This window comes from Silene latifolia, chromosome 3, assembly GCF_048544455.1.
Source record: "Silene latifolia isolate original U9 population chromosome 3, ASM4854445v1, whole genome shotgun sequence".
Taxonomy (NCBI): domain Eukaryota; kingdom Viridiplantae; phylum Streptophyta; class Magnoliopsida; order Caryophyllales; family Caryophyllaceae; genus Silene; species Silene latifolia.
Genome location: NC_133528.1, coordinates 118,569,765 through 118,581,246, shown reverse-complemented (window position 1 = coordinate 118,581,246; position 11,482 = coordinate 118,569,765). Strand labels below are relative to the sequence as shown.

Below are 11,482 nucleotides of genomic sequence, written 5' to 3'. Positions count from 1 at the left end.
ATAGTAGAGGGGCATGATTTCACCTAAAATTTATTGTACCCTGAGCTGAGTCCCTGGAAATTCGGTTGCATGACAAAACCTTTAGTCAAGAAGCTCACCTTTTGAAATCGAGAGTACTGCCTTGTACAAATTTCTGATTTCCGACAGATTCTCCACCAATAGTAGTGTTGTGCCGTCTTTGACAGGATTGCCAATGTAATTTCGTCTGGCATTATGTCCGCTTTGAACTAATATAATACCACCTCTTTTCCCTCAATAAAAAATATTAGGGCCGTCTTAGGAGGCAATGCAAAAAAATGGCGCATATGTATATTGCAATGCATTAAGCCCATAACATTGTGATAGTAAGCAACCTTGAAAATGCACAAACAAAACGGTAGTAAGCAACCTTGAAAAGAGGCGGGGGACGAACAAAACGGTAGTAAGCAACCTTGAAAATGCACAAACAAAACGGTAGTGAGCAACAATCTTGAACACTCTTATATTCTGTGAAACACCGTCTCAAATACTTGTTAAATCAAATGTAAAATATATCTCAAAGTAACCCTGTCCCATTCAAGACTTGGTGCCAAATCAAATCAAGGAGCGAGCCTTTGTGGATCACGAGGAAAAAGAGATGTCTTCCTAATGTTGTTGAGGTTGCAAAACAGCATAACAACACGCTCCAAGCCCACTCCAAAGCCACCGTGACGCCAAGCACCATACCTGCAAATTATCAGAGTGGTAACTGATTACACCTGCTCAAAATTCTGCCAGTATAAAATACAGTCTGTCCAACATGAAATTTGAATCTAACGAACGACTTTTGTTGCGCTGACAGAACGTAATATATACCCCACAAATGTATAAAATTCAAAAAAAAAAATTTATTCAACTGTAACATACTTTGAGGTTTATTATATGCCTCTTAACTCTATCATCTCCAATACTGTCTCACCCTATAATTCTAGTTTGATAGTAGACTAAGTCTCCATGCCTCCGTTGACCGTTGTGTTCATAAGCCGAACATCATCCTCTTCGATTAAATTTGCAACAAAGCATCATCATCAATCCCTAATCAGCTCCATCTATGATCATCATTAGCAACACCAACTAACAAAGCGTCGCACATCATTATCATGATGTCTACCGATCACAGGGTATTATGTCTACTATCTCCTTTATTGATTTGGGTTTTCTCCAACGTAACATGATGTCTACCGATCACAGGGTACTATGATCGTCAAGGTATGCCATGTAAATATGTGTTATATGAGATGTGGTTATGTGCTGAATTTTGGTCGGATAACCTGCCAACTCTCCTGACTGACGTATACTACATTACTACTATTCATTAACTACCAAGTGATGTACAGAGGCAGACAGAGAGAGAGAGAGAGGGGAGGGGGTCGTTGGAGTTGAAAATCAGCAACTTACTTGAAGGAGTCAAGGTAACTACTAATTGAATCGACATCAATCCCACATGCTTTAGCACGCTGCTCTAAAAGTACAGGGTCATGAACACGTTGAGCTCCTGAAATAATTTCTTCCCCTGAAGGATAGACAGGACAAAAAAAAATCAATGCAGACAAACAATTTACTTATCAGCTATTCACCAAGTACAAACCAGGAATAAACCTCCTGTGGTTGACTACATTTTCACTGTCAGGGATTTCTATTTTGGCTGTAATAAGCCAGTGAAGACTAGAAAAATAAAAATTCCCAGCTGAAAGCACAATATAAGAGGTATAGGAGTAACAAGCGAGAAATGATGAAGTGAAAAAAAGGAGTCTAATTTCTAAGGTTCCTTAATGAATCTCACTTAGTTTAAAAAAGGGCGCCTAGGCACAAGGCGCAGTGAGGCGCCAGCCAGATCGCATCAGACACTGAGGCGCATGGGATACAAAAGGCGCCTGAGGAACACCCAAGGCGCACAAGGCGCAACTAGTGAGGCGCACAAGGCGCATTAGTGTGCAATTCCATATTTTTTTCCAAATTCCTTTATTTTGCCCTTGTTTTCTCCCCCTTATCCTTAATTTTCACTTTTAAAGTACATGTTAGCCCTCTTTAAAATAAAAAAGGGATTATTTTCGCACAAAACTTGATTTTAAAATATGTATGTTCTGAAAAATCAGTGCGCCTCGTGTGCAAAAGGCGCGCGCCTTCGCCTCATGCCTTGCGCTTCAGCCCCTTGGGACCCCATCGCCTCAGTGCGTCTAGCGCCTTCTCAAACTAAGGAATCTCCAAGCCAACAAAATACTTTATCCAAATTGAATTCTATACACAATTCCATTTTGTGCAATTCCATTTGATAGTATACATTTCTTATTTTAGTAATTTTTTAATAGCAAATGTTAAGAGTTATACCCCACCTAAATTGAGTGCCACACTTTGCACTCAAGACCCTACATTTTCTATTTTTCCTACGACTGTGCCAAAAACAAATGTCTAAAATACAATGGATTGGAGGGCAAGTTTTTATCTATTCTCTAAATCATCGTTGTGACACAGCTCATTTTCCCCAAGTTTGCACCAATCAAGCTAACAGTGTTCAACTCTATAATAATTTTTGTGACTTGTATCCTAATCTTAAGGCTCTGATGTTGTTGTATCCTGATCTTAACTTAGAAGGCATTGGGCAAATCAAGGTAACGAGGGGCCTTGGCAAAGAGGCACAAAGCATGAGAAAATAGGCAACTCGTGCATGTGAGGTGCACTGTTTTACGAACCAATTTGCATTTTCAAAATTAAATTTTGTACTATTATAGTGCTAACATGTAAAGAAGTAAAAGGTGGAGATAAATAGATAATGGAGTTTTTAAACAGAAAGGTAATATAAAAGCAGCAGAAAAAAAATGAAAATACACAACAATGCGACTAGTTAGTTGTGCCTTGTATAAAAATTTTAACATAACAAAAAAAAAGATGGGGCAATTATTCATCACGAACAACAATACTTGCCCCAGAATATATAACTTGCTAGTACTGGGGAAAAAATTGAATAAAAATAAAGACCAAATGAAAAGATGCAGCCAAAACAAGAACGGAACTTAAACTGCAAAGATATTTGCCCTTACCTCTTATAAAGACATCAAAGGAATTGCTATAGTTAGGGTCATCGTAGCAAGGCATTGTGTAGAATGGCCTTATAGCTAATGGATACCGGTGGAGTATGTAAAAGTCTGTCTCATATCTGCAAGTAGAAAATCCAATCAATCATCTCCGCTTTCACAGTTTATACTTTGTACAGTCTAACAATTCACTCCATTTTGAAAATATTTTTTACCCCCACTAATTTCTGGAAAGAAGTTTACTATATCATTTTCACAGTTCGACAATCCTCCTTGTCCCTTACAATTAAAGCTGTACTAATTCTTCTTACAGCACAAACAGATCAGATTCCAACTAACAAGTTTATGATGCAACCTACACTTAAAAAATTCAAAACTGACCACTTTGTAAAAAAAGAAAAAAGCTGACAAGATTTAACGGGATAACTAACTTTTCGCGGACCAATGCACCAAGCTTTTTCTCAGTTTCAGTGTTAAGGTCCCCAAAAGGATCAACTTCAGTACCAGCTTCCTGCATAAATGAAGTACGCACATATGGAATTCAAATGTACAGAAAAAATATTGCAGAAAGTAATTCACAATACATTGACGTCAAAAACGATAATGCACTAAAATCAAACCAGACACAAACAGAAGCATTCTACGCTTAAAAGAGAAGCCTTTCAAAATAACATCGCAGATGCACTTGTGTATGCACGTCCATTTTAGGCAATGCCTTGATATATAGTGAAAGACACTAGCTTTAGTAGAAATCCAGAAACATCAATAAGGTGATTAAGAGACAAAAACTAGCGATAGCAGAAACCCAGAAACATCAAACATTTGCAAAAAGTTTACAAGTTTACAAGTAGAATATGAGAATCAAGCTTGTTTAAGATTTCCAAATAAATCAATAAAGCACAGTAACACTCTGTACAAGAGCGGCTAGTAATCAAAAGATCCCAACCATGTTGAAGTCTAAACATAATTGCAATTGCAATTGGCTCCAATAAATGTAGCTACTTGAACCTTAGTGGAGATACAAAAACACAAATCAAAATCAAACCTTTTTGTAAACACAAATTGTATACTGCTAGAACAGTTACTAATTGTGAATCTTAAAATAAACAACAATGATTCTGAATAGTTTTAACATACAAGAAGCAAACTAAATAAACTGTTACCTTAAGCATTTGAACTCCTTCCTCAAATGTGAGCCGCAATGTCCCCCTCAAATACTACACATGAGCAAACCCATAACAATCAATAGCCAAGACATACATTCTACCATACTCGCAAACTTACAAGGATGTTTAAATTCAACTCTAAGTAGGCAGCAACAGCGTACAAATTTAAAGAACAGCTATGCTACAAATTTGAGTTTTGCAGAAGGGAAAAAAAAAAAGCAACGAGAGTTAAAGAAACTCAACCTTCAAAGGTGTAAATGGATACTGCCTAGAAACGGCTTCCAGCTCTTCCTTACAGTCCTTGTTCAAATGGTCAAAAAGGGCCACAAAAAGGTTATCAACTACATCCATAACCTGAAAAAGAAGTTGTAACCCTAGTCAAATAATAATGCAAAATCCAAGAACTCCTAAACTTCTGCTGAGGGATCAGAATATCCAATCTCTACCTCCGAGTAATGCTCTCTAATCACCATTTCAGCATCAAGACCCGTAAATTCACAAAGATGCCTATGAGTAAAGGAGTCCTCTGCTCTAAAAACAGCTCCGATCTCATATACTCTCATAAAATCACCACAAATTGACATTTGTTTGTGAAGTTGAGGAGATTGAGCTAGACATGCAGGCTTCCCTTTGTAGTCAAGTCGGAAAACAGCTGCTCCACCTTCACTAGTTCCTCCCATCAATTTGGGTGTATGGATCCCCACAAAACCCTCATTTCGCAAGAAATCAGTAAATTTCTGCAAAACCCACATATTAATGTTACCAAGGCCATCAATAGAACTTGGAAATGAACTGAAAAAGTTACTCATATTTCATTACATAATTAATTTCACTCTGTAGACGGAATATGGCCTGGTTAGCTAGTGTTCTCACGTCCAAGAACCTGTAAGTCAAACGTGTATCTTGATTAACTCTGACCAATTGTTTGCCCTCCTGCAATCATGCATAAATCAAATAACATGCTAGTTTATTAATTATTTACTTAAAAGTATATGAAGGGTAAAATTCAAGCACAAACCAAGTGTCATGACTCATGAATGAACAAGGAAAGCAGACACAAAAGCAGCCAATATCTCACAAGTTCACTGACAATTTTGACACTTCCCCTTGATCTCGACCACAATTAATAATGGAGTTGGAGTGCCCACAGCAAAGGACTAAATGTTCGGTGAAGTATATAAGAAGCAAGAAAAAAAAACTGACAAAAGAACTTGATGTGGTACGTGCTTGTAATAATCAAGATCAAATTGCATACCATGGTGAGGCAAAACACTACCTACAGTTCCTGCACTAAAGAGGAAAGATTACTGCATACATGGTTCAAGGTGCATACCGCGACAATGATCAATTCCTTCCAAAAACTTTTCATGATCATTTAACGTGCAATCTTCCAGGCTATTTCATGTTTGCTAGTTTGAAATCATATTCATTCACATGCTCATCAATAACATACTCATTATTTTTCCTGCTACTTCAGTTTGTTTTCTTTACTCAAAACAACTTGATTTATTCATCTATGAAGAACCATCCTTCTATGACATCTATGAATGTTTCATATCACTAAAACAAAGGCGATACTTTCACTTTTTTTGTGTCTCTTTTTTTAAAAGAAAATGATTCTAACATGCAATTATGGCTCTTACTCATCCCCGCGCTCAATATCCAGATACAGTAGTATTGTTTCAGTCTTTGAATCTACCTCCACCTAAAGCACTCAGCAGTCCTAGGAAGAGGATTGGCGTGACAACCTCAGCACATGTTAAAATTGTTAATTCCATGTCAGTTACAGCCAACTAATGACACAACACCTTTCACCACCTTTCACCTTAATTACCGTATTGAACTGAGTTGAATTGAGAATTCAAAATTCCATCTCATAAATAAAACCTAGCTGAGTTGTAAAATCTAGCCCTAGCTCAAGAGCTCATATTATATAATAGTAAAATTAACAAAAAGCCGGCGTAGAACAATAATTCACCTTCAAAGCTTCCTCAATCTCAGCGTCACTACGAGCAGCATCTTCGATATTTATAGGCAGAACCGGGGCTGCTCTGCTGACACAATAAATCTTACTCACCTGAATTTCAACCTGCGAAAATCACGCCCCCAATATCTTTATCCAACACTTCAATGCAAAGATGCAACCTACTTTATACAGTTAAAGAGTAGGAAGTCGTATGTACCCAAGCTTACCTTATATTAGCAACACAGAGAGATGGTTTCTGGATGATCTATCTAAAACAAAACTAAAATTTTACTAATGATCTAAAACGAAACATAATTTGTATAGAATACTACCCACAAAGAATATAAAAGGTAATCGAATAATTGTGACGGAAGAAGTATAGAATTACCTGTTGAGTAGTCCCCTTGATGGGCTCATTGGGAACCGAAACGGTCCCAAAGACATCAACAATGGACTCACGACTCAACGAATTGGAAAACCTAACCATCTGCTCACTAACACTCCCAGGCTTAACAGTAAGCACACATTGAACAGTGCTGCCAGTATCACGGACCACAAGAAACGACATCTTCTTCGACACGGCTCGAACAGCATGAACACGGCCGCCAATTAAAACCTCGGTGCCATTGAGCGCCGGCGATAGAGCCTTCACATCGGTCCACTTGTTACCGGACACGGTCTTTGATTGGAGCTCAAGGTCGCCGTATTTGTCGGCCAGCGGGTCACTGATTGATACTTCGGCTACGGCGGCTGCTGCGGCGGCAGCGGCGGCTGCTTCTTGTTTCTTGCGAAGTTTTTCTTGTTTGGCTGCCTCCTTTTTGGCGGCTTTTTTGCTGAGTTCGGGTTCGGGTGCGGATCCCTCTGGTGGAGGAATCGGATTTGGTTCGGAGGACGACATTGTTGTTGAATACAGGAGAGGAGATGGTGGGGCGTTACTAGGGTTTAATGGTTTAATATTACTTTGAAATGTTTGATGATGATATTCTTCTGGGTTTATATTAGGGGTATTCATTTCCAGTTCGGTTCACCGACCGCTAACTTAATTCGGTTCAGGTGCGGTTAGGTTTGGCCAAACTCCGAACCTAAACCGCACCGTTTTTAACGGTTATAAGTGGTTCGGTTAACCGCTTTAAACGGTTATTAGCGGTTCGATTAACGGTTAACCGATAATTGTTCTACGTATACTTTTTTTTCAATTTCCGTTCATTTTTTCAAGTGATTTAATTAAATTTTCAATATATATTATACCTAACCATAAAAGTAGATATACTTTATTATTAATCAGTTTTTGAGTTTTTGAGTTTGAATGCACTAATAAAATGAAATAAGACAACAAATTTTCTATATAATATTTTCATTTTTTGCTTAATTTTTAGTCAAACGGTTCGGTACGGTTAACCTGTTTTCTAAAATAACGAACCTAAATCGAACCGTTTCCATGACATATTTAACGGTTTGGTTCACCGAACCACTTTGTCTAAACGGTTCGGTTAACTGAGCCTAAAAAATACACGGTTTTTCGGTTCGGCTATTACAGTTCGGTTTATTTTGAACACCCCTAGTTTATATATGAGGAAGGCATAATGCCACCCCAAAATTACTAATGACACTTATGTTTGTGAGACGGTGAATAGTAACACATTTCGTCTATTCACAATACATTTCTTATTTCCTTTTTGGTAAAGTTTTATGCTTATAATCACTTCACCCCACAACAATACCCCACAATACTCACACTTTATGCTTATTTTAATCTCCTCATCTCACAACAATACTCCACAATATCTTTCCTCTCTCCAATCACCTCATCCAGAACAATACTTTATACATATTTATTTAAATCAAACCTTAAATCTTGTGTCACCCATGAATAAAGAAGGTTACCAAAACTAGGAGGGAGTATATTCTTAGACTAGGCTTGTATTGTGGTGGCACTAACAAAAAGTGTAGTGACATTATCATTTCCCCTGTATATAGTGGTTGGTTGTTGCGGTTTACATACAAATTGTCGGAGTAGGTGTCTTGAGAGACGGTCTCTCAATAAGTCTCTCAATAGTTTATTGAGAGTTTATTTTATGATTTTCAATTTTAAGAAAAAGAGTGGTACTAAAGTTAATAAAATAGGTACAAACCATGATTAAAGATAAAATGGGTACATTTGTTATGTAGATAGGTACGAAATAATATGTCACGATCAATAATAAAAGGGTCACAAAATACAAATAAAAGGGTACGGGAAAGACTGTTCTCGCAATAACTTATTAAAAAACCGTCCCTCCCAATTTTTAGTGATTCGTCTTAGACCATATTTCGTAGTCTCCTAGGGTTATTTAGCATAACTTTTCAAGGTGTTTTTTTGTTTCCTACTAAAAACAAATTGCCAAATACTCATACATTATTATTTAAAAAAAAAAAAAATTAAAAGCTCAAAAATAATTTTTACCCTTGAAAATAGAAATACTAATTTGATGCTTCAAACTTTTGAAAATCATTTTTTTAGAAACTTAAGCCTCATAAATTAAAGCTCATCTTAAACAAATTAGGCCAAATTAAACACGTGCTCTTAATTTATTAAAATTGAATTTTTGTTTCTTAAGCTTAATTTTTTAAAATTGTTTTTCAAAATTTAGAAGCTTCAAATTGACCTTTTTTTAGGGAAAATGATGTTGTTAAGCTTTTAAGAAATTATTTTTAACTTTTGGATAATTGTGTGATCAATTGTGTTTTTCTGAAAAAAAAAAATATTTTGCAAAGGTAGGCCAACATAATCTTATTATTATAAAAACTACTTTAATTTCTTGATATCATCAAAAACTTGGTTCTTAAATAAGAAATTAGTTCTTATTTTGATAAACTCAATACTACTTACGATGGAAAAAAGTTCTTATTGACAACTTGAGAATAAGGATCACCATTGTACTTTCACTAAATGGATTATTTAGAACGTATTTGAGTCGTGTGTCACTCGTTAGGCACGTGTTCACGTCAATTGAATCATTTCAAATTATGTGATATTTGGATCGGTAGTTATTGTTCATGTGTTTGTTTCAAAGCAATCATTTACCCATTTCGTTAGGCACATGTTCACCTTGATTTCGATGAAAGCGCCTATGACGGTAGAAAACATCTTCTGATAAAAATTTCCATGAGCGTTCTCATACTATTTCCGGCCTATACATACTTCCGGCCAATAGTAGTGTAGCAAAGAGATTTCTCATGTAATGAGCAGGGTCCCACTTACTTGCCTATTCAATTGCATCAACGTACTCGCGGTCATCATCGAGTAGTCCCATGGCATAGCAAACATCTCTAAAAGTATCATGTGGTACTCCATGTACTCTCCTTATGTCTTCATAGCACGTGGGTCCTTTAACATGGTTAAGTAGCACTCTAAGGTAGTATTTTTCCCCTGAATTTGGTGGCACATGATAAATTCTACTTATTGAGAAGCCACGCTTCCTAGGAGTCCACTCTTTAACATCATTATTGCAACAAGAGTTGGAGCATGGGTCTCTCACTTTTCACTTCAGGATAGGGATCTCCATATTTTTGCCATTGATCATATCAAGGTCCAAGTCAGGGAGAAGCCAAATGAGTCCAGGAATGATCAAAATAATCAGTTCATGGAATTGATTACATTCCTGAAAGGGCCAGCAGGCCAGGGTCAACTTCTTTCCTTTGTATCTCAGGTTGTACCCAAAGAAAATTAGTAAATCTTATATCCCTGAAAGGCTTATGATCTTAGCTAAATTGTGTATTTTGAATCATGTTCATATCAGCCAAGTAGCTCAATTTATAATCCCTGCAAGCAGCCTGTACAGAAGAATGTAATGCACAGGCAAGGCTAGATCAGGCTGCCCTATACTCGCTCCAAGGCTTATAAGTGAAGATCCAGGCACTGTTCTTGCCTGATTCCAATTGGAGGAGGAAGCTAACTCATTTATCTTTCATTTGGTATATGGGAGGCTTCCTAATTCAAACTGAGTAGCGAGTTATGGCATCTGCAAGACAGGGCTTATTTGTGACTTTCTGTTGAAAGTTCAGGATAGACCTGTGTGTACTTAAAATTTAATAACTCAAGATTTACTCGGTGATTATGGCTGATTCTTTTTGGACATGAAAGCTAACTCCTTTAGCTTTCATTTGGAACCAATGAGGCATTTTATTTCATCCTGAGCTAAGAGATGTGCCTGATTCCTGAAAATATTCTCTAACCCGGTTTTGGTCCTTCTTCTGATTTGAGGTCCAGGAGCTTCACAAATGCCTATGTCATGAAACCAACGGCTAAGTTGGGTCCTAGGGGGTCCTTAAAGCAACTTTGTCCAGGATAATCGATCTCAAAAACAAATATATCAGAAGTTAGCTTAAGGACTACTTTCAGCTACCCGGATTAAGCCTCCTTGAGGAGTAGGTGCAATGTCGCTTTCAGTCTTCTTCTTTTGGACAAACAAACTCAAGGGAACTCTTGTGGAGCCTTTTGGGATTCTTGCTACTTTAGTTTGGCTCAGAAAACTCAGCAAAGAAGTCTACCCTTTATTCAATAAAGCAAGAGCAAACAAACAAAGAAGATTGCCTTATTATTCCTACTTTATGCTTTATGTTTTTTTTTTGGTAGAATGTAAGGATATATTATATCATCACCAAGCAATAATTACATCGACTCATAAAATTTGGAACATGACAGCTTACATGTAAGCTAAGTCATAAACAACAATCACTTAACACTAATGTAGCCAAGGGAAGGACAGATTGCCATGCCACCTATCTCTACATCTATTCCTGATCACATTTTGAATGATACTTACAACATATTCAGGTCTAAAAATCAGACTGTTAACCCGACACTGATTTCTCACCCACCAAACATTATAAAGAGCAGCTACCAGAATGGCAGCAATAGCATCACCTTCTGCCTGGGACTGGAATGCCTGCCTGCTCCACCAGTCCTCAAAATTTGATGTAGGCAGCTGAGTCATACACCAGTCAGAGAGCAGCTGAATACATCTTCTGCTATAAGGACAGTGGAAAAAGATATGATCATGTGTCTCCTTATCCGTCCCACACAAGTCACACCCATCCTCAGTACTACCAACCAATCTGCAAAGTCTATCCTTAGTGAGTAATCTCTTCCTCATAATCAACCACCCAATGAAGCAGTGTTTAGGGAGGTTAACAGAATTCCAGATCCAAGAATGCCATGACATAGCTGGTAGCATCCCTCTGAACCATTTATAACCACTAGCCACAGAGTAAATGCCATCCTCATCAAGCCACCATGTACCAGCATACACAGAGATCAT

General features: G+C 37.4%; 2 protein-coding genes across 2 annotated transcripts; both read right to left on the bottom strand.

Moving 5' to 3' along the window:
• Window positions 1–405: 405 nt before the first annotated feature.
• On the bottom strand, window positions 406–7,159 carry LOC141647910 (aspartate--tRNA ligase 2, cytoplasmic-like). The gene is made up of 10 exons (XM_074456280.1): window positions 6,571–7,159; window positions 6,195–6,305; window positions 5,036–5,149; window positions 4,663–4,953; window positions 4,460–4,570; window positions 4,214–4,267; window positions 3,482–3,561; window positions 3,057–3,172; window positions 1,417–1,531; window positions 406–705 (listed from the first exon to the last, which is right to left on the bottom strand). Exons 1-10 carry the CDS (start codon window positions 7,078–7,080, stop codon window positions 579–581), a joined length of 1,629 nt encoding a protein of 542 aa, XP_074312381.1. The 5' UTR covers window positions 7,081–7,159; the 3' UTR covers window positions 406–578.
• Window positions 7,160–9,970: 2,811 nt separating this feature from the next.
• LOC141649577 (uncharacterized) lies at window positions 9,971–11,482 on the bottom strand. Its single transcript, XM_074458263.1, has 2 exons — window positions 10,988–11,482; window positions 9,971–10,090 (listed from the first exon to the last, which is right to left on the bottom strand). Exons 1-2 carry the CDS (start codon window positions 11,480–11,482, stop codon window positions 9,971–9,973), a joined length of 615 nt encoding a protein of 204 aa, XP_074314364.1.